The 26949-nt window shown below is 43.7% G+C and overlaps 1 protein-coding gene across 2 annotated transcripts; it reads left to right on the top strand.

The window, feature by feature from the left end:
- The first annotated feature begins 963 nt into the window (after window positions 1–963).
- lzic (leucine zipper and CTNNBIP1 domain containing) lies at window positions 964–20595 on the top strand. 2 transcript variants are annotated; one of them, XM_073032249.1, is made up of 7 exons: window positions 964–1035; window positions 1539–1646; window positions 10170–10305; window positions 13079–13177; window positions 16540–16635; window positions 17296–17377; window positions 20291–20595. In XM_073032249.1, the coding sequence occupies exons 2-7, from the start codon at window positions 1546–1548 to the stop codon at window positions 20347–20349; spliced, it is 573 nt and encodes a 190-aa protein (XP_072888350.1). In that variant the 5' UTR covers window positions 964–1035; window positions 1539–1545; the 3' UTR covers window positions 20350–20595. The 2 variants fall into 2 exon arrangements, with proteins under 2 accessions (XP_072888350.1, XP_072888349.1); XM_073032248.1 differs by having other exon boundaries at window positions 1010–1076.
- The last annotated feature ends 6354 nt before the right edge of the window (window positions 20596–26949 follow it).

The following is a 26949-nucleotide window of genomic DNA, read 5'->3' as shown; positions in this document are numbered from 1 at the left end:
TCTACGCTCGTTTTGGGTGGAAAATGACGTGGTGGCGAGGAAGTCCACCCCTCCTCTAAATGACCAGGTGCTGTGTCTCACCGTGGCCGATGTGAGAACCCACGGAAGGCTGCTGGACCAGACAACATCCCTGGTAGTGCTCAGAGGATGTGCAGACCAGCTAGCAGATGTTCTCACTGACATCTTCAACATCTCCCTGAGCAGTGCCACCATTCCAACGTGCTTCAAGGCCGCCACCATCGTCCCCGTGCTGAAGAAGTCTTCAGTGTCCTGCCTAAATGACCATCTTCGTCTGAGACGAAAGGTCTCGGCCCGAAACGTCGACAGCGCTTCTCCCTATAGGTGCTGCCTGACCTGCTGTGTTCCACCAGCATTTTGAGTGTGTTGTTTGTTATTTAAATTAGCTGGCTAGCTGCTAAGGAGCTACTCTATTGATGTCCTACGTGATTAGGCCAAACTTCCTGTAGACTTGCTTAAAGTTGTAATAGAATTTTTAAAAAACGACTCCATGATAATATAAGTACATATTTTCTGCATATACTCAACTTGGTTTACAGATTCGACAAAATCACTAAACGAAGTATTACATACACCCTTGGAGTTCGGGGGTGGAGGGAGGATATGGGGTTGCGGGGAGCGAGGTGATACCCCCCTGAGGTGAGTTTTTGCAGGGTGGGATGTTTGGGAGTTTCCATGGGACCAGGAAGTGGGGCCGCTGTCCCGGCACCTGGGAGGTGGGGGCCGTTTCATTCTCTTAAAAGGGGCGTCACCACGCCGACCCTCGCCCTGCATCAGCAGCCCGGCTTAGGGGCGGTCCCTTTAAGGAAAGGATTTCTCCGTCTCCTCGACACTCCGGCTGATGCTGTTCTCCCAATATCCAGCCCCGAACCCCAGGCCCCACACCCCGGCCCCTATCGGATTTCTGGGATCACGCTGCCCACGGGGACCCTATTGAAGGTGACACTGCGCCGCCCAGTTTAGATATTGGACCGGAAGTCGGTCCGTCTGTGGTTGGGTTCCGCCCTGCGCGGAGAGGTGAGGGAGGTTTTACGGTGGAGGGTCTGTGACGGCTGGGGGTAGGTGGGAATATCGGGCATCTTCCACCGACTGCGATTTCCGAGGGAACCAGCTTCCCCCGTGTCCTAACACGACAATATCCTCGCTATCCTTTCGCTGCCCTCTTCCTCTCCCCTTACCTGCTTTTATTCCCCCTTTCTACACCCCGTCATTGCTGTTTACACAAGACCACCCCTTCCCCCCACCCATGAACATTCACACTGACACAAATACATTATAGAACAAGACTGCTCAAGAAAAGGCTCTTCTGCGCACAACGTCTGCACTGTCCGTAATGTCAGTCTAATTAACCTCATCTCCCTGTATTCCTGCCTGTTCATGTACCTCTCTGACATGTTCAACGCAGACGTAGCAGGCTGACGGGCCTGTTTGAGTTGCTGTGCTCTAATGTTATGAAACAGTAGTGCATTTATTTTGACTTTAATGAATAACTAATATGTAACGTTCATTCCCGCATCTAGGATAAAGATGGCTTCACGAGGAAAGAGCGAAACAAGCAAACTGAAGCAGAACTTAGAGGAGCAACTAGACAGGTTGATGCAGCAGTTACAGGATCTCGATGAGTGCAGGTATGAGAGGAAGCAGTTGTCAAAACCTTTTGCTTTTATTTGTGCTTCTTTTCATTTGGTTCCTTTCATTCAGATGTGAAGAGTGGCCTTACTGCTGTGGTCCAAGGTGTATAGGATTGCAGCAAGATGAGGCACTTCTGTTGCATTGATGTTTCTTAAGATTATTTCAGACAAATCACGTCTATAAAAGTGAATGAGCTTTCACTAGTAGGAGAATCTTGAATGAGGGGACGTACACTCACAATGGACACTAATAAGGCACGTCATATACCTAATAAAGTGGCCACTGGTGATACGTTTGTTGTCTTCTGCTGCTGTAGCCCATCCACCTCAGGTTCGACATGTTGTGGGTTCAGAGATGCTCTTCTGCTCACCACTGATGTATATAACCATATAACAATCACAGCACGGAAAAAGGCCATTCCGGCCCTCCTAGTCCGTGCCGAACTCTTAATCTCACCTAGTCCCACCTACCCGCACTCAGCCCATAACCCTCCACTCCTTTCCTGTCCATATACCTATCCAATTTTACCTTAAATGACACAACTGAACTGGCCTCTACTACTTCTACAGGAAGCTCATTCCACACAGCTATCACTCTCTGAGTAAAGAAATACCCCCTCGTGTTTCCCTTAAACTTTTGCCCCCTAACTCTCAAATCATGTCCTCTGGTTTGAATCTCCCCTACTCTCAATGGAAACAGCCTATTCACGTCAACCCTATCTATCCCTCTCAACATTTTAAATACCTCGATCAAATCCCCCCTCAACCTTCTACGCTCCAATGAATAGAGACCTAACTTGTTCAACCTTTCTCTGTAACTTAAGTGCTGAAACCCAGGTAACATCCTAGTAAATCGTCTCTGCACTCTCTCTAATTTATTGATATCTTTCCTATAATTCGGTGACCAGAACTGTACACAATATTCCAAATTTGGCCTTACCAATGCCTTGTACAATTTTAACATTACATCCCAACTTCTGTACTCAATGCTCTGATTTATAAAGGCCAGCGTTCCAAAAGCCTTCTTCACCACCCTATCTACATGAGACTCCACCTTCAGGGAACTATGCACTGTTATTCCTAGACCTCTCTGTTCCACTGCATTCCTCAATGCCCTACCATTTACCCTGTATGTTCTATTTGGATTATTCCTGCCAAAATGTAGAACCTCACACTTTTCAGCATTAAACTCCATCTGCCAACGTTCAGCCCATTCTTCTAACCGGCATAAATCTCCCTGCAAGCTTTGAAAACCCACCTCATTATCCACAACACCTCCTACCTTAGTATCATCAGCATACTTACTAATCCAACTTACCACCCCATCATCCAGATCATTTATGTATATTACAAACAACATTGGGCCCAAAACAGATCCCTGAGGCACCCCGCTAGTCACCGGCCTCCATCCCGATAAACAATTATCCACCACTACTCTCTGGCATCTCCCATCTAGCCACTGTTGAATCCATTTTATTACTCCAGCATTAATACCTAACGACTGAACCTTCTTAACTAACCTTCCATGTGGAACTTTGTCAAAGGCCTTGCTGAAGTCCATATAGACTACATCCACTGCCTTACCCTCATTAACATTCCTCGTAACTACTTCAAAAAATTCAATAAGGTTTGTCAAACATGACCTTCTACGCACAAATCCATGCTGGCTACTCCTAATCAGATCCTGTCTATCCAGATAATTATAAATACTATCTCTAAGAATACTTTCCATTAATTTGCCCACCACTGATGTCAAACTGACAGGTCTATAATTGCCAGGCTTACTTCTAGAACCCTTTTTAAACAATGGAACCACATGAGCAATACGCCAATCCTCCGGCACAATCCCCGTTTCTAATGACATCTGAAAGATCTCCGTCAGAGCTCCTGCTATCTCTACACAAACTTCCCTCAAGGTCCTGGGGAATATCCGGTCAGGACCTGGAGATTTATCCACTTTTAAATTTCTTAAAAGCGCCAGTACTTCCACCTCTTTAATTGTCATAGGTTCCATAACTTCCTTACTTGTTTCCCACACCTTACACCATTCAATATCCTTCTCCTTAGTGAATACCGAAGAGAAGAAATCGTTCAAAATCTCTCCCATCTCCCTCGGCTCCACACATAGCTGACCACCCTGATTCTCTAAGGGACCAATTTTATCCCTCACTATCCTCTTTCTTTTAATATAACTGTAGAAGCCTTTCGGATTTACTTCCACCTTATTTGCCAAACCAAACTCGTAACTTCTTTTAGCTTTTCTAATCTCTTTCTTAAGTTTCCTTTTACATTCTTTATATTCCTCGAGCAATTCCTTTACTCCATGCTGCCCATATCTATTGTAGACATCCCTCTTTTTTCGAACCAAGTTTCTAATATCCCTTGAAAACCATGGCGCTTTCAAACCTTTAACCTTTCCTTTCAACCGAACAGGAACATAACGATTCTGTACCCTCATAATTTCACCCTTAAATGACCTCCATTTCTCTATTACATCCTTCCCATAAAACAACTTGACCCAATCCACTCTCTCTAAATCCCTCAAAGTTAGCCTTTCTCCAATCAAAAATCTCAACTCCAGGTCCAGTCCTGTCCTTCTCCATAATTATATTGAAGCTAATGCTATTGTGATCACTGGACCCGAAGTGCTCCCCAACACATACATCTGTCAGCTGACCTATCGCATTCCCTAACAGGAGATCCAACACTGCCCCATCTCTAGTCGGTACTTCTATGTATTGTTGCAAAAAGCTATCCTGCACACATTTCACAAACTCTAAACCATCCAGCCCTTTTACAGAATGAGCTTCCCAATCTATGTGTGGAAAATTAAAATCTCCCACAATCACCACCTTGTGTTTACTACAAATATCTGCTATCTCCTTACACATTTGCTCTTCCAACTCACGCTCCCCATTAGGTGGCCTATAATACACTCCTATCAGTGTTACTACACCTTTCCCATTCCTCAATTCCACCCAAATAGCCTCCCTAGAGGAGCTCTGTAATTTATCCTTCCAAAGCACCGCCATAAGATTTTCTCGGACAAGCAATGCAACACCTCCTCCTCTGGCCCCTCCTACTCTATCACACCTGAAGCAACTAAATCCAGGAATATTTAGTTGCCAATCACACCCTTCCTGCAACCATGTTTCACTAATAGCTACAACATCATAATTCCAGGTATCAATCCACACTTTAAGCTCATCCACCTTTCTTACAATGCTCCTAGCATTAAAATAGATACATTTAAGATACTCTCCACCTCCTCCTCTCTTTTCATCCCTAGCAATGCATTCAAATTTATTATCCTTTTCTTTCTTCTCCCCTACAACTTCGGGCTGAGCGCATCCCTTCTCCATCACCTGCCTTTCCTCCCTCACACTCTGTCTACTTACTTGCTCTACTGGTGAACTAACCTCCTCTCCCATAGTTTCCTCAAATTGATTTCCGCCCCCCCCATCTTACTAGTTTAAAGTCTGCCCCGTAGCCCTAGCAAACCTCCCCGCTAGGATATTGGTCCCCCCAGGATTCAAGTGTAACCCGTCCTTCTTGAACAGGTCACGCCTGCCCCAGAAGAGGTCCCAATGATCCAGAAATTTGAATCCCTGCCCCCTGCTCCAATCCCTCAACCACTCATTCATCCTCCACCTAATTCCATTCCTACTCTCACTGTCGCATGGCACAGGCAGTAATCCCGAGATTACTACCTTTGCGGTCCTTCTTCTTAACTGCCTTCCTAACTCCCTATACTCTCGTTTCAGGACCTCTTCCCCTTTCCTACCTATGTCATTGGTTCCTACATGTACCACGACCTCTGGCTCCTCACCCTCCCACTTCAGGATATCTTGGACGCGATCAGAAACGTCCCGGACCCTGGCACCAGGGAGGCAAACTACCATCCGGGACTCCCGATCACCTCCACAGAACCGCCTGTCTGAACCCCTGACTATCGAGTCCCCTATTACTATGGTCCTCTTTCTTCTATCCCTACCCTTCTGAGCTACAGGGCCGTCCTCTGTGCCGGAGGCCCGGCCACTGTCACTTCCTCCAGGTAGGCTGTCACCCCCAACAGTACTCAAACATGAGTACTTATTGTCAAGGGGTACAGCCACTGGGGTACTCTCTAGTACCTGCCCCTTCCCCTTCCTGACCGTGACCCACCTATCTGTCCCCTGTGGCCCCAGAGTGACCACCTGTCTGTAACTCCTCTCTATCACCTCCTCACTCTCCCTGATCAGGCGAAGGTCATCGAGCTGCAGCTCCAGTTCCCTAACTCGGTCCCTCAGGAGCTGCAGTTCGACACACCTGGCGCAGATGTGGACGTCCGGGAGGCTCGGAGACTCCAGGACCTCCCACATCCGACACCGAGAACAACAAGCTGCCCTCACACTCATACTTCCCGAATAACTGAAAATAACAAGAACTAAAAGATAAGCCTACTGTGCCCTCTTCCGCCTAAGCCCTCTGAGCCCAAGCCCTACACTCCGCTCCCGGCTCACTCCGCTGCCCGCAAACGAAGCTGCCCGCTGCTTAACACGTAACACGTGGTTGTTCGAATTACTGTTGCTTGAACCACTCTGGCCATTCTCTGACATCAAAGCTCAAAGTAAGTTTATTATCAAAGTACATATGTTACCACATACAGCGCTGAGATTTGTTTTCTTGCCAGCATTCACAGTAAATACAAGAAACACAAAAGAATCAAAGATCACACTCAATAGGATGGAAACCAACTGGTGTACAAACGACAACAACCAGTGCAAATACTAAGAGGAAAGAAAAGAAATAATAATAAACAAATATCAAGAAATTTAGTTCATAGATTGTGGGAACACTTCAGGGATGGGGTAAGTGAAGTTAGCCCCACCGATTTGTTACGTACCCCGTAACTGGGTGTCTAACCAGCAAAGATAGAAGAATCCATTGCAGTCTGGTGGTACTATTTTCAAAAGTGTTTATTTGTAAAAATATACAAATCAATATCAATAATGCAAATATATAGATAATACACATTAGCAATAATAAACCTAAAAATGTGGGAATAATAATCAATAATAAACAAGCTCTATCGATGTCTAGGGGATAATGAATTGTCATTTATAAGTATAAAGTTCAGTTCAGTTCATACGTGCTGAGGTAGATGTTGGTCGTTGTATTGTTATCGTTGGAGAGAGAGCGAGCAGTAACAGCTACAGGCAGGCAAACCTTCCTTTACGTTCTTGATCCATCGTTTTGTTGTGGCCATTCAGGTGTGACCCCTCTGTCCTTCAGCTAGACCGTTCTTCTGTGGTGGACTTGTCACTCTGGCATGAGTGGACACACACACAAGTCCCCACCGGCCTTGCTATAACACTGTGAGTTAAACTGACCGATTCTTTGTTCGGTCTCCGATGCCCCACACCTTCACGTGGGTTCCAGCACTCAACCAGTGCTCAATAGTGTGTCTCTTGGAGTGTCTCCCCAGACCTCACTTTTATCCCTACTCACGGGGTCTCAGTTGTCAATCAATTTTGAATGGCTGTGTCCATCAAATCATCCCACTCCGGCTGTCCACTGAGGAATTTTAATGAACAGAATGGTACAAGGTAAATAACCCTTTCAGAAGCCATAAGTCTTTCAGAAGTCATAATATGGTGAATCAACAAGTCTCTCTCCCCTGCTTTATCTCTCTCTTATCTGTAGCAGATGTTCCAGTTCCAGCATGTTTTTCCCTCACATCTCTCTCTCATTAGCAGCATAGCAACAGTAACAGTTTGTGATTCTCCCGGGGGGGGGGGGGGGGGGGAGGACATGGGCAACTCTGCACCCTTCTGCCCATCAGAGCTGTTCATCCTTCATAACAGGTTCAAGAGCCTGATGTTAGGGGGTAATAACTATTCCTGAACTTGATGTTGTGGTTCCTGTACCTCCTTTGTGATGGTAGCAGCAAGAAGAGAGCATGGCCTGGATGGTGGGGGCCCTTGTTGATGGATGCTGCTTTCCTGCGACAGCGCTCCACGTAATTGTGCTCATTGGTGGGAGGGCATTACCCGTGATGGACTGGGCCACATCCCTTACATTTTGTAGGCTTTTCCATTCAAGGACATTGGTGTTTCCATACTGCCACCAGTCAGTATACTTTCCTCCGCACATCTATAGAAGGTTGTCAAAGTTTTATACGTTGTGCCAAGTATTCGCAAACTCCTAAGGAAGTAGAGGCATTGCAGTGACTTTTTCATAATTACACTCTTGTGCTGGGCCTAGGACATCTCCCAAAATGATAGCACCAAGAGGCTGACCCTCTCCACCTCTGATCCTTGAATGAGCGCTGGCTCATGTACCTCTGGTTTCCTTCTCCTGAAATTTATAATCAATTCCTTGGTCTTGCTGACATTTAGTAAGAGGTTGTTGTTGTGGCACCACTCAGCCAGGTTTTGAAATTCCCTTCCGTATGCTGATTCATCACCACCTTTGATTTGGCCTACGAAAGTGGTGTCGTCAGCCAACTTCAATGTGACATTGGAGCTGTGCTTGGCCACACAGACGTAAGTGTAAAGCAAGTAGAGCTGTGGCTAAGCTCACAGCCTTCTGGTGCACCTGAGCTTATGGAGGAGATGTTGTCGACAATCTGAACTGACTGGTAAGGAAATTGAGGATGCAATTGCTCAAGGAGGTATTGAGGCCTTGAAGGTAATTGATTAGTTTTGAGGGGTTGATGGTATTGAGTGCTGAGCTGTATTCGATAAAGAGCATCCTAATGTATCCATCTTCACTGTCCAGATTTTCCTGGGTTGAGTGAAGAGTCAATGAAATGGTAATGGTTGTGTATCTGTTGTGTGCCGGTGGGCAAATTGGAGCCAATCCAAATTGCTTCTCAGGCAGGAGTTGTTACATTTCATCACCAACTTCTCAAAGCGCTTCATCACGGTGGATGTCAGTGCCACTGGATGATAGTCATTGAGGCAGGTTGCCACAGTCTTCTGAGGAACCTGTATAATTGAAGCCTGCTTGAAACAGGTGCGTATCTCAGACCGTCGAAATGAGAGGTTAAAGATATCAGTGAACTCTCCAGCCAGTTGATCAGCACAGGTCTTTAGTACTTGGCCAGGTACCCCATCTGGGCTGGATGCTTACTGTGGGTTCACCCATCTGATAGATGCTTTCACGTTGGCCTTAGACTGAAATCAGAGAGTCATTGGGGCTGTGAGTATGTGAAGGTACCTCCTGTTTTGACAGTCAAAATGACACCTTTCTCATTAACGAGGCATGTTTTGATGGTCACCTCTTTCATTATCAAGGCATTTTCACCCACAAACCTGCTGCTCACTGGGTTCTTTTTATTTTTCACACCATTCTCTGTAAACTCCAAAGACTGTTGGGTGTGAAAATCTCAGGAGATCAGCAGTCTCTAAGATACTCAAACCACCCCATCTGGCACCAACAATCAATGCACAGTCACTTAGATCACATTTCTTCCCCATTCTGATGTTTGGCCTGAACAACAACAGAACTCTTGACCATTCTGCCTGCTTTTCTGTATTGAGTTGCTGCCATATGATTGTCTGATTAGATATTTGCAATAACAAACAGATGTACAGGTGTACCTAATAAAGTGACCACTGAGTGTCTAGTGCAAATATACACATGCGGTGTCGGGGTGGAGATGCGTCACTACCAAAAGACGGTTACGGTGCTCCTTCCCTCCGCCAGCCTGCAGGTCACCCTTGGGCAGGAAGTGGCACCTGCTTAGCCCCTCCCCCCGATCAGGGTCACATGAAGCCATGGGAGCAGGTGGTGGATGGTTGTATTTCACAAGTCCTGGTTATGTGACCACTGACACCAGGCAGACAATCTCTGAAGAATATTGTAAAGACACTGCCCAGAAGAAGGCAATGGCAAACTATTTCTGTAGAAAAGATTGCCAAGCTCAATCACAGTCATGGAAATACCATGAGTACCCGCGTCATACATCACGACGAACTATTGCACCGTACCGCTGCCACAATACAACAAATTTCACAGCATATGTAGCGATAATGAGCCTGGTTCTGACTTTACAAGTACTTCAGTGGCTGCAATGTATCATGGGATTTCCCGTAAGAGTAAAGGAGACATTACAGAAATTGAAGTCTTTTGTCGTCAGAATCAGGTTTAATGTCACCAGTATACATCGTGAAAGTTGTTAACTTTGTGGCAGCAGTACATTGCAATACATGGTAAATACTGAATTGCAGTAAGTGTGTGTGTGTATATATATATATATATGTATATTAAATAGTTATTAAAAGAAGTAGTACAAAAACGGAAATAAATATGTAGTGAGGTAGTGTTCATGGGTTCAATGTCCATTTAGAAATCGGATGCCTGGGAGCTTGTGGGTGAGCAAAGATGGGGATTATTACACTACACCCACTGTCAGTAGAGGGGCAGAAGTAAGAAAAGATCATTCTCTCTGCCTTTTGATACAGTCTAAAAATTGTATATGGATCTGAAATTAAACAAGTTAATTGATTAATTTATTTGACCCCATTGTTTTAGGGAGGAACTTGAAGCTGAAGAATATGAGGAAACGAAACAGGAAACATTGGAGCAGCTGAGTGAATTCAACGAATCTCTGAAGAAAATCATGTCTGGAGATATGACATTAGTTGATGAACTCAGTGGAATGCAGCTTGTAAGAAACAAGGCGGGGCTTTTGAGTTTGTTGCATGGGAGTCAGTAGTACAGCGGAAGTCACATCTGTGTCTGTACGCTGTCCTGGGGAGGGTGCAGTTCCTGGCGTCGAAGGGTTTAAGCCTTCTTTCCTGGTGATAGCTCCTTGAGGGAAATAGGAAATCCTGGAGGCAGCATTTGTGAAAGGAGGAATGGAGTTCAAGTTTATTGTAATCTGACTATACACGTAGACAGCCAGATGAAACAATGCTCCTCCAGCCCAAAGTGCACCCACAATACAATGATGTGTCAGTTCAGTGTCCCTTTTGAGACCTTCAATAGAACATTACGGCACAATACAGGCCCTTCAGTCCACAATGTTATGCTGAGTTAACCTTCTCTAAGATTAATCTAACCCTTTCTTCCCACATAACCCTCCATTTTTCTATCATCCATGTACCCATCTTAAGAGTTTCTTAAATGCCCCTAATGTATCTGCCTTTACCACCACTCCTGGCAGCACATTCCACACACTGACCACTCTCTGTAAATAAAATACAACTTACATAGAACAGTGCAGCACAGGAACAGGCCCTTCGGCCCACAATGTTGTGCCAACCCAGCTAAAAAGTAAATCAAAACCCCCAAAAGCTAATCCCTCTACCTACATCATGCCCATGTCCATCCACCTTCTCTGACATCCCCCCCATACTTTCAGTAAGAATTGAATTCTTATGATCTTGCCCTATGGATAAAAGGATTTCATTATTTTAGATCTCAAAATTCTCTAGTATTTTACATTAATAACAACTAGTTTGATTGGTATGAATTTAAACAACTTTCTGCAAAGAAATTCCTGCTTGCAAGGTGATATATAAATGAAAAATTTTCTTTGTAGGAGGGTACAGTTTTATCTCAACTGAGCTGTATTTTCAGGCCCCATTTACCCATATGTAACTTGTGGCAAAAGTTGTGGAATTTTAAGCGCAAATTGTGTTCAGGTTACATTGAGTTTCCAAGAACTTTGTACCAGTTTTAAATATAATCATGCTGATGGCCAGTGCTGCTAGTGAACATGGCCATGGGTGGGTATTGAAGTCAGCTGTCACAGAGCCATCCTAAACACTCTGGGCCAGTCACGGTTCAGCTTTGAGCTGGAAGGTGTTGGACTCAGTTTTGGGAGACAAGAATCCTAAAATCGTGGATGGACATTCCGCCTCAGATCCACTGGAGTGTTGCACTGACAGAGATCAGAGCTCTTGGATGAATGTAGAAAATCCCAGGGCACTACTTCCATCAAGTGCAGTTGAATTAGCTCTGACATAGATGGACCCAAGCCCCTGTGAAAGGAGGAGGGTTGGGCATGGGACTAGCAACTTCATCCTGTAAAAAACCCAGTGCTACAGAAATGCCAACAAAGCTCCTGAGACCTCGATCTGGGAGGGGAAGAATCTTCGCCTTGAAGTCCTGTGGTGCAACCTGCAAGCCACAAGTCCATGGAAGCCAGAGGGCCTAGGACCGAGGACTCTGGTGAGCTGCTATCGGTGGGCTAGGCCCCAGTAGGGGTGATGGGCTTGAGTGAGAAAGAGAGCAAGAACTTGAATTAGTTGGAGCACTCTGGACAATAACTATCTCTGAGCCAATACCCCAAAAAAACTATTCTGTCGTTATAATGCTCCTATTTGAGGGAATTTATTGTATACACATCAACTCTGACGTGTCTGTAGCCACGCCTAACTGCCTTTTAAATACTTTGGAATATGTTTTAACGCTTAAAACACTTTTGTGGCTAACTTTGACCATAACTATAAGGCAAGTTTAGGGAGGATGTCAGAGATAGGGTTTTTTTTAACACAGAAAATGGTGGGTACATGGAACATGATGCCAGGAGTGGTGGTAAAGACAGATATATTCATCATCATTATGTGCCGTGTGGTGTGACGTAGGGCAATCATGGTCTTTCCGTGTTCATAATTATTCTTGGCAAAGTTTTCCACAGAAGTGGTTTGCCGTTGTCTTCTTCTGGGCAGTGTCTTTACAAGACAGGTGGCCCCAGCCATTATCAATACTCTTCAGAGATTGTCATCCTGGTGTCAGTGGTCACGTAACCAGGACACGTGATACGCACCAGCTGCTCATACGACCATCCACCACCTGCTCCCATGACTCTATTTTTGGGGGGGGGAGGGGAGCCTAAGCAGGTGCTACACCTTGCCCAAGGGTGATCGGAGGGCAGGAGCACCTTCACCTCCTTTGGTAGAGATGCATCTCCATCCTGCCTCCCAGCAGATACATTAGGGACTTTTAAGAATTTCTTAGAAAGGCACATGGATGAAAGGAAAATGGAGGGCTGTGTGGGAGGGAAGGCCTTGATTGATCTTAGAGTAGGTTAAAAGGTTGGCACAACGTTGTGGGCTATAGGGCCTGTTCTATTAAACACAAAGTATACTTCAGTCCTGACGAAGGGTCTCGGCCCGAAACATTGACTGCTTGTTTCAATGGATGCTGCCCGACCTGCTGAGTTCATCCAGCTTGTTTGTATAGGGCCTATTCTATGCTGTTCAATGTCATAGGTTTGGGTAAAAAGGATTGTATCTCTTCCCAGTCTCAGAAATTGTTTAAGGAAAAGGATCTGGATTTGCATCATTTCAATCCGGCGGCTAAATGAGGATTAACTCCCTGTGCAATATCCAGGATAAAATTTTATATGACATCATATTCATTGTATTGAGTAGATTTTAATTGTCGTAGCCTTTTTAAAAGTGTTTGATTATTTCCCCCCTCATCTTTGTCAGGCAATCCAGGCAGCAATAAGCCAGGCTTTTAAAACTCCAGAGGTAATCCGAATGTTTGCAAAGAAGCAGCCTGGGCAGCTACGAACGCGACTTGCTGAGGTAAGCACCCCTCAGTGAGGCTGAGTACTCTGCAATAAAGTTATGCATTTTGATATTTCTGAATTCTGAGCGAGAGGTTTATATCAGAGAGAGAGATGGCATCACAGATGATGGTTCTTCAATGTTTGCCCACCGTTATTTTAACCCCTTTCAGCCCTATACAAATTTTATAGACTAGGGGTTCCCAACCTTTTTAATGCCATGGAGTCCTACCATTGTCTGAGGGGTCTTTGAGCCCCAGGTTGGGGTTCAAATAAGTAGCTAGTATAATGCTATTACAATGCCAGCTATCTATAAGGAGTTTGTATGTTCGTTCCTTTGACCGTGTGGGTTTCCTCTGGGTGCTCCAATTTCATCCCACATTCCAAACACGTAGCTTAATTGGTAGTTGGCTGCAATTGAATGGCATGGGGTTTGTTGGGCTGGAAAGAACTGTTACCATGCTATATTTCCCAATTGTGTAGCAGTCACCGTAACGTTATTACAGCGCCAGCGACCCGGGTTCAATTCACACTGCCATCTGTAAGGAGCTTATACGTTCTCCCAATGACCAGATGGGTTTCCTCCAGGTGCTCTGGTTTCCTCCCACAGTTCAAAGACATATAGGTCAGTAGTTTAATTGGTCACATGGATATTATTGGGCAGCACCGCCTTGTTGGGCTGTAAGGACCTGTTGCTGTGCTGTATCTCTAAATAAAATAAAAATGAGATTACATTGTGGGTTTACATCAATTATAAAGCAGCTAATGCATTTTTTGAATGTTAATTTTTTTTTAAACTAAGTCCTTGCATTCAAGGATAGCATGTCAGGGTTAGAGCCTTGGTTCAACCCTATTCATTGTACGCAGTTTGCACATTCTTCCCAGACTGCATGGTTCTCTGCCAGCTTCTACCCCTTAGCAAATGCACGGTTGGCCATTATAAATCACTCCTTGGTGGCAAAAGAGTGACCCGAGATTTGGTGATAGGTTGAGACAGAATTGCTGAGAGGGAGTAAGGAGAGGAGAGAATGGACCAATGGAATGCCTGTGCTTAAGCTGGCATGGACCCAATGGGCTGAATGGCCTCCTGTGTTGTAGTGAATGGTCACGGAGCGCCTGGAAAAGTCAGCATCATCAACGGATCAGTGGCCACTTTGTTAGGTACAGGAATGAAACCCGGTGTGCTTTTCTGCTGCTGTAGCCCATCCACTTCAAGGTTCAACATGTTATGTATTCAGAGATGCTCTTCTGCACACCACTGTTGTAACGTGTGGTTATTTGAGTTACTGTCACCTTCCTGTCAGCTTGAACCAGACTGGCCATTCTCCTCTGACCTCTCTCATTAACAAGGTGTTTTTTCCCACAGAACTGCAGCTCACTGGATGTTGTTTTTTGTCTTTCATACCATTCTCTGTAAACTCTAGAGATTGTTGTGTGTGAAAATCCCAGGAGATCAGCAGTTTCTGAGATACTCAAACCACCTCGTCTGACACCAACAACCATTCCACAGTCAAAGTCATTTAGATCACATTTCTTCCCTATTCTGATGTTTGGTTGGAACAACAACTGAACCTCTTGACCATGTCTGCATGCTTCTATACACTGAATTGCTGCCACGTGATTGTCTGACTAGATATTTGCATTAATGAGCAGATGTACCTAATAAAGTGGCCACTGTCCTTTAATTCATAGAAGTAGGTATTAAAGTTGAACTTAATGTGTGCAACATTGCACACTAAGAATTTCATACATTTTTACCTTGTATCCTCTGCAAGAGTTGGTGTCTTGTTTGTTCTTGTTCATAGTGATTGGCCACTCTCACTCCTTACAATGTTGTTCTTCAGAAGTGATCCTTGTACCCAACTGTAGGTTGACTCCCTAATTATGAAGCCCACTTCATTGTGAAGACAGACACAGACTTTGCTCTGAATATGCATGTTTCTGAACGTTGTGACGATGTTATCCTGGCTACTCAGACGGAATATGAGATGTTGCTTCTCCATCCTGAGAGTGCCCTCATCATAGCAGCAGAGGCAGCCATGGACTGACACGTGGAGTGGGAATGGGGAGTGGAATTAAACAGTCGGCCACCCAGAAATCCTGCCTGTTGCGGACAGAGCGAAGGTGCCCGACACAGTGGCCGCCAATCCATGTTGGGTCTCACCGATGTAAAGGAGGCTGCACCAGGGACACCAGATACAGTAGATCAGGGGTTCCCAACCTCTTTTTATGCCTTGGACCCCTACCATTAACCAAGGAGTCCATGGACCGCAGATTGGCAACCACTGCAGTAAATGATCCCAACAGATTGGCAGGTGAAGTGTTGCCTCACCTGGAAGAACTGATTGGGACCCTGAATGGATGTGAGGGAGGAGATGAATGGCAGGTGAGATATTCCATCTGGGTAGCCTCCAAACTGACAGCATGAGCATTGATTTCTTTTAACTTCCAGTAACTTCTCCCCCTTCTCCTCACCAGTCTATCGCCTTCCTCCTTCCCTTTGTCCCATGGTCCACTCTACTGTCAGATTCCTTCTTCAGTCCTTTACCTTTTCAATGTCAATTCCCGTCTCTTACTTAACCCCTTCCCCCTCACCTAGATTCACCGATCACCCCACCTTGTTCTGGCTTCTTCACTCTAACTTTCCAGTCCTTAAAAAGGGTCTCAGCCTATAACATTGATTGTTTATTCCTATTGATGCTGCCTTGCCTGCTGAGTTCCTCCAGCAATTTGTGTGTGTTATTAGGAGTCATCTCTATGTTTAGGGTCAATTGTGTGCCCTGACCTTTATCCGACTCATTGGCCACTGAGGAGCTGTCAGGAGAGATCATGCAGTATGAATCGTTACTGAGTGACATCGTTAAAGACCCCCATCATGACATGCCTCTTCTCCTTGCTACCATCGGGGAGCCTGAAAACACACACAGCAGTTTCCCTTCCGCTGTCAGATTTCTGAACGGACAATGAACCCGTGTTTCTTTTTTCTTGCACTACTTATTTAAATTAATTGTATACATATTTATATTTATTGTAATTTAAAGTTTTTTAAATTATGTAATGCAATGTACTATTACCACTAAACAAATTTTATGGCGTATGCCAGTGATACTAAATCTGATTCTAATGACAATAGGCGTGATCTGTGCCCTTATTATGGAAGAATGCTTAGAGCAATTACAGCTGCAGTGTAGTCTGAGCATCCAACATTGATCCTCCTGGTCTGTGCCTCAAACACTCCGCCAGCTGGCCTGAAGGGGAAGCTTCAGTGAACCAGAAAATCTGAATGTACTTTGAGAGATGCGGTATTTGTGATAACAGTGTGAAATAATTGCAGTAAATATTTCTTAAAAATCTAGGTTTGATGTTACTGTGTTCCTTCAGATGGAGCGAGATGTAATAGTAGGAAAGTTGCCGCGGGATGTCTATACGCAGCAGAAGGTTGAGGTACTTACAGCGCTAAGGAAGCTGGAAGAAAAGGTAACTATCTGAGGACTAATTGTAGAATTTTTCCTTTTAGACCACATGACATAGGAGTAGAATTAGGCCATTCAACCCATTGAGTCTGCTTCACCATTCCAGCATAGCTGATTTATTATTACTCTCAATCCCATTCTCCCGTCTTCTTCCCATAGCCTATGACACCCTAACCAATCAACCTCCACTTTAAATGACTTGGCCTCCACAGCCGTCTGTGGCAATGAATTCCACAGATTCACCACCCTCTGGCTAAAGAAATTCCTCGTCATTTCTGTTCTGAAACAACATCCTTCTATTCTGAGGCTGTGTCTCTAGTCCTAGACTCCCCCATTATTAGAAAAGTCCTCTCCACGACCACTCTATCCAGGTCTTTCAATATTCAATAGATTTCAATGAGATCCTCCTCATTCTTCTAATCTCCAGTGAGTGCAGACCCAGAGGTATCAAACGCTCCTCGTATATTAACCCTTTCATTTCCAGGTTCATTCTCGTGAACTTCCTGTGGTGTTACTTTATGATAAGAGATGCTTGATTATGGCACGTGGTCTTATGGCGACTAGTGGCTGTGATAGGATTCATAAGCTTATGTGTTGTGCAGGCTGTAATGCCTGGTACTGTTTCTAAAGCTACACAGAATTAATGTTCTGGCTTTATCTTCAGCTAACTCCAGAAGAAGAAACATTCCTCCTGGCGAATGCCAGTACTATACTCAGTCATTTTGAGAAAGTCTCTGGAAATCTAGGTAAGTCCATTTATGTGCCGTAATCACTTGGTTTCAATTTTGCAGCTTACTGGAATAATTAGTGAGAAATTTCACAGAATATTAGAAACATGCAGGTCACATCTTGTTTTATTTTGAATAGTGATCAGAAATACTTTCAACGACCACACAAACAAAACATTTGGATACATTAACCAAATGTTTATAAAGATATAAATGCTAACTAAAAGTTTATAGACAGATTATTAATTTTGTCTTATTAATTTATTGTGATAATAATTATTAATATTAAATATTTAGTCTTACAAAGGAAACTGAATTTTAATTAAGTCAAACTAGTTTCCTTGCTGTTTCTTCACATGAGAACTTTTGCTCTTACTCTTTTTAAAAGCACTCACAGTTCAACAGTTCATCATGGACTAGATGGGCCAAAGGACTTCTTTCTGTGCAGTAGTGTTCAATGACTCAGGTCTGCATCTGTTCAATAGAAACAGTTTGCAAGTGAGTGATCCATTCGAATAGAAACCCATATCACTAACAATCATCAAAACCTTAAGCTGCTGTGCATTAGGACTTCATGGAGTGGACCAGAAGAACCAATTATCAGGGTTGAAAATTGTACACCACTACTTTAATAAGTTTTCATTATTTTTGTTCTGTTTTTCCACTTCCTAATTTAATGGACTAAGGTGTTCCTGTATTCTTACCAGCAGTTGATAGTCACAAGGGAGATGCAGACCATCAGCAGATTACTCTTCCACTAACGTTTATTATATGTTTTTGATTTTTATTTGGAGATACAGCACGGTAACAGACTCTTTGGGCTCAACGAGCCTGCATTACCCAATTACACCCATGTGACCAATTAACCTACTAACCCGTACACCTTTGGAATGTAGGAGCAAACCAGAGCACCCAGAGGAAACTCACACAGTCACAGGGGGAACATACAAACTTTTTACAGACAGAGGCGAGAATGGAACCCAGTTCACTGCTGCTGTAATAACATTACGTTTTCTGCTCTGCTACTGTGCCATTTCAAGTATTAGACCCTTAGCCTAATTCTGTCCTCATTTCCCCTTCTGTCCAACTATGGTTGTTGGACCTGAAACTGTGCCACATTAATTTTCCCCGCCAACATCTTGACGTGCATCATCTAAATGTACCATCCCTTTTACCACTTCAGCTGAGAACAAGCAGGTCAAATGATGATTTAAGCTGCTTATCTAGTCCCGACAGTGAGTGTCAGCCGCACGTTAAGCTGCAGAGCTTTAAGTGTGTCTTTATAGAGTTGACATTAACAGTAAATGGGGCAGCGGTAGTGTAACGCATTACAGCACCAGGAATCCGTGTTCAATTCCTGCTGCTGTGTGTAAGGAATTTATATGATCTCCCCATGCCCGGTGGGTTTCCTCAGGTGCTCCTGTTTCCTCTCATATTCCAAAGACGTATAGGTTAGGGTTAGTAAGTTGTGGGCACGTTTTGTTGGCGTCCAAAGCATGGCGACACGTGGGCTGCCCCCAGCACATCCTCAGACTGTGTTGGTTATTGACGCAAAACGACGCATTTCACAGTACGTTTCAATGTACATGTGACAAATAAACCTAATCTTTATCTTTTGAAAACTGACTGGAAACAGTGTTCCAACAGGAACTGAGGAGAATGCAACTTTTCTTGCACATCGTTACCAAAATATTCACATTGTAGTTGGTAAAAACCAGCAGCCAGTGAACTTTCAAAAACACTTAAATGTCTGAAGCATCTCACGGTTGACAATTTACATGTCCCAATAGCAAGTAGCATGGAAAAGTAATCTTCACAAAGCTTTATGTTTTTCCAAGTAAGTCATAGAGCAGTAGGACATAGGAACAGTCTCTTCAGCCCAACTGGTCCCTGCTAACCACGGCATCCTCCTTGCTTGTCCCAGTTGCCCATAACCTTCCAAGCCCCTCCCCTCCATGGGCTTATCCAAATGCCTCTTCACTCTGCCCTCAGCCACTTCTCCTGCCTTATGCTTCAGGATATTAAGTGACATTCTGTGTATGAAAACTTTCTGTTGGTGTAGTTACAAAATCTTCAATGGTGCACAATCTTTCCCACACTTTCTTTAACAAATCAAAGCTTTTTTTGTTTAATATATAAAAATTATTCTGAAGGATCATGTATTAGTAATATTTATACATGGCCTGTGCAAATAAACCTGTCCCATTAATTTAAGTGTGGTCAGTATGGAAAATACACTCAGGACAAATGGTGTTTAGTATCAATAAACACATTTACTCCTGCAAATTAGATATAAAAAGATATTTTTTAGATTAAAACTGAAATCGTTCCCATAATGAATCTTGTTTTCTATTGAATAATTTTATCAAATATATGCTAATGTATTCTTTTGCATGCATTTAGGATGCAAACTGGCTCCTGTTAACGATTTCAGTGTTTAATGTTTTGCATTTGCTGTTCATTTGCATCTTCATTGAACTGTTGGTGACAGCCCCTTGCCAAGTAGAGACTGGATGACAGTCTATGGTGGGAGGTATAGGTCCCCCGTGCCTTCCTGGCTGATACCAGAAGTCTCAGAGCAGATGGAACGGGGGCCGATCCAGTCAAAGTGAATGCCCAGGGGAGTGCATGAGTGGGAGATGATGACAGGCTTCAGACACCCTAAACAACATCAACGAGAGTGCGAGTTCTCTGGGTTTAATACCCAAAAGGGATTTTAAAATATATATAATTTCTGGTTTTTTGCACAATTTTTAATCTATTCAATATGTGTATACTGTAATTTATTTATTATTTCTCTTCTTTATTATACATTGCATTGAACTGCTGCTGCTAAGGTAGCAAATTTCATGACACATGCCGGTGATAATACACCTGATTCTGAAGAATGTACACTTGGCAATAACCAATTGTGTTTCGATAATCTTGCAGGAACTGGAGATAAAGTATTTGCCCTTGCCAGTTCGGGAGTTGAGATCCCAAAGAAATGAAGAAAGATTTGTATTCCACTTTTCCACATAACTGCCTGTTTGCTTTGTTTTGTATTTTAATGTCCTGTTTGACTTTGAAATAAACCTGAACAAAATGTAAAGTTAAAACAGTACCTGTATATACATGTTGTTTTGTATGCACAGCCTTTCCAAAATGTTTTCTGTATGTACTCAGCTTTAAACACTAAAGTTAACATCTTAAATTAATCTCCTTTATAAAATAAAATGTTGAAGAAAGTGCAAAAATGGGTCTATCTATCAATTGCAAAAAGACAGAATGTATGGTGATATCCAGAAAGAAGGAGAATCCTATCTGCAGGCTGAGAATAAATGGGGAAGACATAAAACAAGTACAGAACTTTTGCTACTTAGGAAGCTGGGTGACATCAGATGGCAGGTGCGACATGGACATCAAAAGAAGAATAGGGATAGCAAAAGACACCTTTACGAGAATGAAGAATATACTGACCAACACTAAACTAGGCATGACAACCCACCTCAGAGCACTGAAATGTTACGTTTATCCAGTTATGTTATATGGCTAAGAATGTTGGACAATTTCTAGTAACATGAGGAAACGAATTGAAGCAGCAGAGAAGTGGTTTTTGAGGAAGATGCAAAGAATATCATGAACGAAGTGAATATCTAACGAGGATGTCATGAACAGCAAGCACAAAGAGAGAATTACTGTATGAGATCATGAAAAGGCAACGGAACTTCATTGAACATATGATTAGGAAAGAGGAGTTAGAATGCACGGTAATTATGGGAAAGATTGAAGGGAAGAAAGCAAGAGGAAGACAAATGATGATGGAGACAGCAGCCAGAGAACTGGAAATGAATACCAATGAATTGATCCACTTGACCCAAAACAGGAGTGTGTGGGCCATGGCAGTCAAAACTCAAACTGGGCATGGCACCTGATGATAAAATAAAGTCCAAATCTTCATGTATGCCCATGCATTTTTTTTTCCAGTCCAGTTAAAGCCAGCTTTTACATGTCTAACATCAACCAGATTTTTATCTCACCCCATATTTAAGCGGGTTGCCAGAGTCTGGCCAAAGTTAACAGACTTCCAAATTGAAGATTTTTTTTCTGTTCTGTGGGAAATATTTAGGGAGTAGAGTTAAGTAAGCAAATTAATGTTTATAATTTTGTAGATAATCTCATTCAAGACATTAATATTACTTGGGATTTGTTTTTGTTTGTATTTCTTGTCGTAAGTTAGCTATTTTTATTTAATTACCAACCATCCACTTGTACGCTTTGAGATCCAGCATATTAATCTGCGTGATTAATACTTATCCCTTAATTAACATCCTGAAAATAGATTGTGATCATTATATTGCTGTTTGTGGAAGTCTGCTGGGCTCAAATTGGCTGCTATTTTCCAAGTAAGTAATTACATGAGTACAGTATTTCACAGGTTTTATTCACCATCTTTGAAATTATCTGAGATTATGAATTTACGTATTTAAATCCATCACCCCTCCCGGAGTATAGCCCACTGACAACAGCTCACCGGAGTCCTCTGTCCTGGACCAGTCTTTTAAGATGTCCCAAGGGTAGTCCAACTTTGAAAATCCTTCCTGTCCCAGAGATGAGGTCTTTGCAATTTCTGTTGGTGTTTCTGAAGTTTTGGGTATTTATGGGATAGAGTTGCTAGCCCCATGTCCAACCCTCCTCCTTTTGCAGTCGGGCTTGGGACCGTCCATGTTGGAGTTTGAGATTATGAAGGTGCTACATAAGTGCACATGTTTTCAGCATTGTGGTTCCGTTGCACCAAAAGTTCCCTTTACCCCATCGTTTCTTAAATAATTTAATAGTGTAGTGCAATTACTCTGGTCATGTATGATGTTCTCCCAAGAGTTTATTCCCTTAATAGAGAATGCCTGTGTGTGACTTTGTTTAACATGGGGAGGCTGATGCATGGGCAGCCACCACATAGTCCTTGACAGATGAGAGTCAGAGTCCAGAGGCATGGAGTGCCAGAAGACTGGGACCCTTCACTGCTGCTCTGATGTGTCATCATCTTCCGCCAGCTCCACCACTGAGATCTTGGTTGGACTGTTCTTTGTCTGGAAGCACCCCCTTGGCCTTTTTGCCATGGGTGACTCTACCAGGAGCTAAGAGCCAGATGGCTAAACTCCAGACGGCATAGCTCTCGGGATCTCAGGAACTCACAATCCTTTACACCACCAAGGTGACAATTCTCAGGGAGGCTTAAATAATGTACGGTCTAAAGAGTAAACATTGATTATTGGGAAGACAGTGGGGAGCTTGTATAAGCATCAGTTTGTTTCAATGTGATGAAATACCTTGAGGGAATTTTTAACAGGTGATTTTTATAAACTTCCAACTTGGTCTGGGTAATCATTGCCCATTCTGTTTGATGAAGGCAGCTGGTATAAACTGGTAGCTGGGATGGTGCTCACTGCCGATTACATTACCCACTCTGCCTAATTTGTGGTACCTTCATCCCCCTGTCATTCTGAGGCACTTGGATGGACTGATAGAGGGTCTTAGCCTCATACATTAACTGTTTATTCCTCTCCATAGATGCTGCCTAACCTGCTGAGTTCCTCCACCATTTTGTAGTGATTGGTACCCATTCGCCACCATGAATCAGAATCTATTTTATCACTTTGTGTAGTGAAATTTGTTTGGCTATAAGTTACAGAAATACTTAACTAGAGCAAAAGACAAATAATGAGGTAGTGTTCGTGGTTTCATGGATCATTCAGAAATCTGATGACAGAGGGGAAAAATACTTTTCCTGAAGTGTTAGCTCCTGTATCACCTTCCATATAGTAATACATGGAGAGGTTCAAAAATGTACAATTTATAGACAATAGACAATAGGTGCAGAAGTAGACCATTCAGCCCTTCAAGCCTGCACTGCCATTTTGAGATCATGGCTGATCAATTCCTATCAATACCCGGTTCCTGCCTTGTCCCCATATCCTTTGATTCCCCTATCCATAAGATACCTATTTAGCTCCTTCTTGAAAGCATCCAGAGAATTGGCCTCCACTACCTTCCGAGGCAGTGCATTCCAGACCCCCACAACTCTCTGGGAGAAGAAGTTTTTCCTTAACTCTGTCCTAAATGACCTACCCCTTATTCTCAAACCATGCCCTCTGGTACTGGACTCTCCCAGCATCTGGAACATATTTCCTGCCTCTATCTTGTCCAATCCCTTAATAATCTTATATGTTTCAATCAGATCCCCTCTCAATCTCCTTAATTGCAGTGTGTACAAGCCCAGTCTCTCTAACCTCTCTGCGTAAGACAGTCCAGACATCCCAGGAATTAACCTCGTGAATATACGCTGCACTTCCTCTACAGCCAGGATGTCCTTCCTTAACCCTGGAGACCAAAACTGTACACAATACTCCAGGTGTGGTCTCACCAGGGCTCTGTACAAATGCAAGAGGATTTTCTTGCTCTTGTACTCAATTCCCTTTGTAATAAAGGCCAACATTCCATTAGCCTTCTTCACTGCCTGCTGCACTTGCTCATTCACCTTCAGTGACTGATGAACAAGGACTCCGAGATCTCTTTGTATTACTCCCTTACCCAACTCTATACCGTTCAGATAATAATCTGCCTTCCTGTTCTTACTCCCAAAGTGGATAACCTCACACTTATTCACATTAAATGTCATCTGCCAAGTATCTGCCCACTCACCCAGCCTATCCAAGTCACCCTGAATTCTCCTAACATCCTCATCACGTCACACTGCCACCCAGCTTAGTATCATCAGCAAATTTGCTGATGTTATTTTCTATGCCTTCATCCAAATCGTTAACGTAAATGGTAAACAGCTGTGGTCCCAATACTGAGCCCTGTGGCACCCCACTAGTCACCACCTGCCATTCCGAGAAACACCCATTCACCGCTACCCTTTGCTTTCTATCTGCCAACCAGTTTTCTATCCATGTCAATGCCTTCCCCCCGATGCCCTGAGCTTTGATTTTACCCATCAATCTTCTATGTGGGACCTTATCAAATGCCTTCTGAAAATCGAGGTACACTACATCCACTGGATCTCCCCCGTCTAACTTCCTGGTTACATCCTCAAAAAACTCCAACAGATTAGTCAAGCATGATTTACCCTTGGTAAATCCATGCTGGCTCAGCCCAATCCTATCACTGCTATCTAGATATGCCACTATTTCATCCTTAATAATGGACTCTAGCATCTTTCCCACCACCGATGTCAGGCTGACAGGTCGATAGTTCTCTGTTTTCTCCCTCCCTCCTTTCTTAAAAAGTGGGATAACATTAGCCATTCTCCAATCCTCAGGAACTGATCCTGAATCTAAGGAACATTGGAAAATGATTACCAATGCATCCGCAATTTCCAGGGCCACCTCCTTTAGTACCCTAGGGTGCAGACCATCTGGACCTGGGGATTTGTCAGCCTTCAGTCCCATCAGTCTTCTCATCACCGTTTCCTTCCGAATGTCAATCTGTTTCTTTTCCTCTGTTACCCTATGTCCTTGGCCCATCCATACATCTGGGAGATTGCTTGTGTCTTCCTTAGTGAAAACAGATCTAAAGTACTCATTAAATTTTTCTGCCATTTCTCTGTTTCCCATAACAATTTCACCCAATTCATTCTTCAAGGGCCCAACATTGTTCTTAACTATCTTCTTTCTCTTCACATACCTAAAAAAGCTTTTGCTATCTTCCTTTATATTCCTGGCTAGCTTGCGTTCGTACCTCATTTTTTCTCCCCGTATTGTCTTTTTAGTTAAGTTCTGTTGTTCCTTAAAAACCTCCCAATTATCTGTCCTCCCACTCACCTTAGCTCTGTCATATTTCCTTTTTTTTTAATGCTATGTAGACTCTGACTTCCTTTGTCAACCACTGAGGCCCCTTTCCCCCCTTTGAATCCTTCCTTCTCTGGGGGATGAACTGATTTTGCACCTTGTGCATTATTCCCAAGAATACCTGCCATTGCTGTTCCACTGTCTTTTCTGCTTGGCTATCCGTCCAGTCAACTTTGGCCAGCTCCTCCCTCATGGTTCCATAGTTTCCCCTGTTCATCTGCAACACTGACACCTCCGAGCTGCCCTTATCCTTCTCAAACTGCAGATAAAAGCTTATCATATTGTGATCACTACCTCCTAATGGCTCCTTTACTGCGACATCGCTTATCAAATCCTGTTCATTACATAACACTAAATCCAGAATAGTCTTGTCCCTGGTCGGCTCTCGTACAAGCTGTTCCAAGAGTGCATCCCGTAGGCACTCTACAAACTCCCTATCCTGTGGTCCAGCACCAACCTGATTCTCCCAGTTCACCTGCATGTTGAAATCCCCCATAACTACTGCGACATTACCTTTGCCACATACCAACGTTAACTCCCTATTCAACTTGCACCCAATATCCATGCTACTGTTTGGTGGCCTGTAGACAACACCCATTTGGGTCCTTTTGCCCTTACTGTTCCTCAGTTCTATCCACACAGACTCTACTTCTCCTGACCCTATGTCCCCCCTTGCAAAGGACTGAATCTCATTCCTCACCAACAGGGCCACCCCACCCCCTCTGCCCACATTTCTGTCCCTACGATAGCACGTATACCCTTGTACATTCATTTCCCAGGTCTGATCTCCCTGCAGCCATGTCTCCGTTATCCCAACAACATCATTGTTACCCATTCGCACCTGGGCTTCAAGCTCATCCGCCTTATTCCTGACACTTCGTGCATTCAGATATAGAATTTTTAACCCATTTCTCCTCTCTCTGTTTGAATCGCTGCCTATTGTGCTTAACCCAGCTCCCCGAACTCCCATCGGGCTATACGCCCCTAGAATTTTGTTGTCCTTCCTACATTTACTTATTCTTTCAACACATTTAACTCCATGTTCCGTCAGACCATCCCTCTGTACATGTGTCCTCCTTATCACTTGTTCCGCCTCACCTTCCTCTACTACACACTTAATATTCCGGAACCATGTAGTCCCCACCTGTCCTTTATTCTTCCTCTCGCTATCCACTCTCACATTCTGGATCCCCGCCCCCTGCAAATTTAGTTTAAACCCCCCCCCCCCCAAGAAGCTCTAGCAAACTTCCCTGCAAGAATGTTAGTACCCGCTCCAGTTCAGGTGTAAACCGTCCCTTCAGAACAGATCCCACCTTCCCTGGAACAAAGCCCAATTATCTAAAAACCTGAAGCCCTCCTGCACCATCCTCTCAGCCAATGTCAGAGAAATGTATACAATATACATCCTGAAATACTTTTTCTTTGCAAGCATCCACAAAAACAGAGAAGTGTCCCAAAGAATGAATGACAGTTAAACGTTAAAACCCCAAAGCCCCCCCCAGCACGTAAGCAACAATTCCCCCCTCCCCCACTGGCAAAAAAAGCATTGGCACTGCCACTGAGCACTCAAGAGTGAGCAAAGCAATAGCAAAGATACAGACTTGCAGTTACTCCAAAGACTTCATGTTTAACTCGGTATTCGACATACCGCAGATTTTCTCTCTCTCTCCCTAATGAGGGGGAAAGAGGTGTCTCCATTTCACAGCGAGAGGGGACATGTAACAAACAACTCTCTAGTTTACAATCCCGGGTCTCCAGGCA

Source organism: Hemitrygon akajei, chromosome 29, assembly GCF_048418815.1.
Source record: "Hemitrygon akajei chromosome 29, sHemAka1.3, whole genome shotgun sequence".
Lineage (NCBI taxonomy): Eukaryota > Metazoa > Chordata > Chondrichthyes > Myliobatiformes > Dasyatidae > Hemitrygon > Hemitrygon akajei.
Note: the sequence above shows the minus strand (reverse complement) of the source record. Positions and strands in the feature narration are given on the sequence as shown.

Excerpts from the sequence above, each read along its gene's own strand:
- lzic (XM_073032249.1), top strand. The coding sequence starts at position 1,546 with ATGGCTTCACGAGGAAAGAGCGAAACAAGCAAACTGAAGCAGAACTTA. Across the intron at positions 10,306-13,078 it reads AACTCAGTGGAATGCAGCTT|GCAATCCAGGCAGCAATAAG; the intron begins GTAAGAAACAAG and ends CATCTTTGTCAG. Across the intron at positions 17,378-20,290 it reads GAAAGTCTCTGGAAATCTAG|GAACTGGAGATAAAGTATTT; the intron begins GTAAGTCCATTT and ends ATAATCTTGCAG.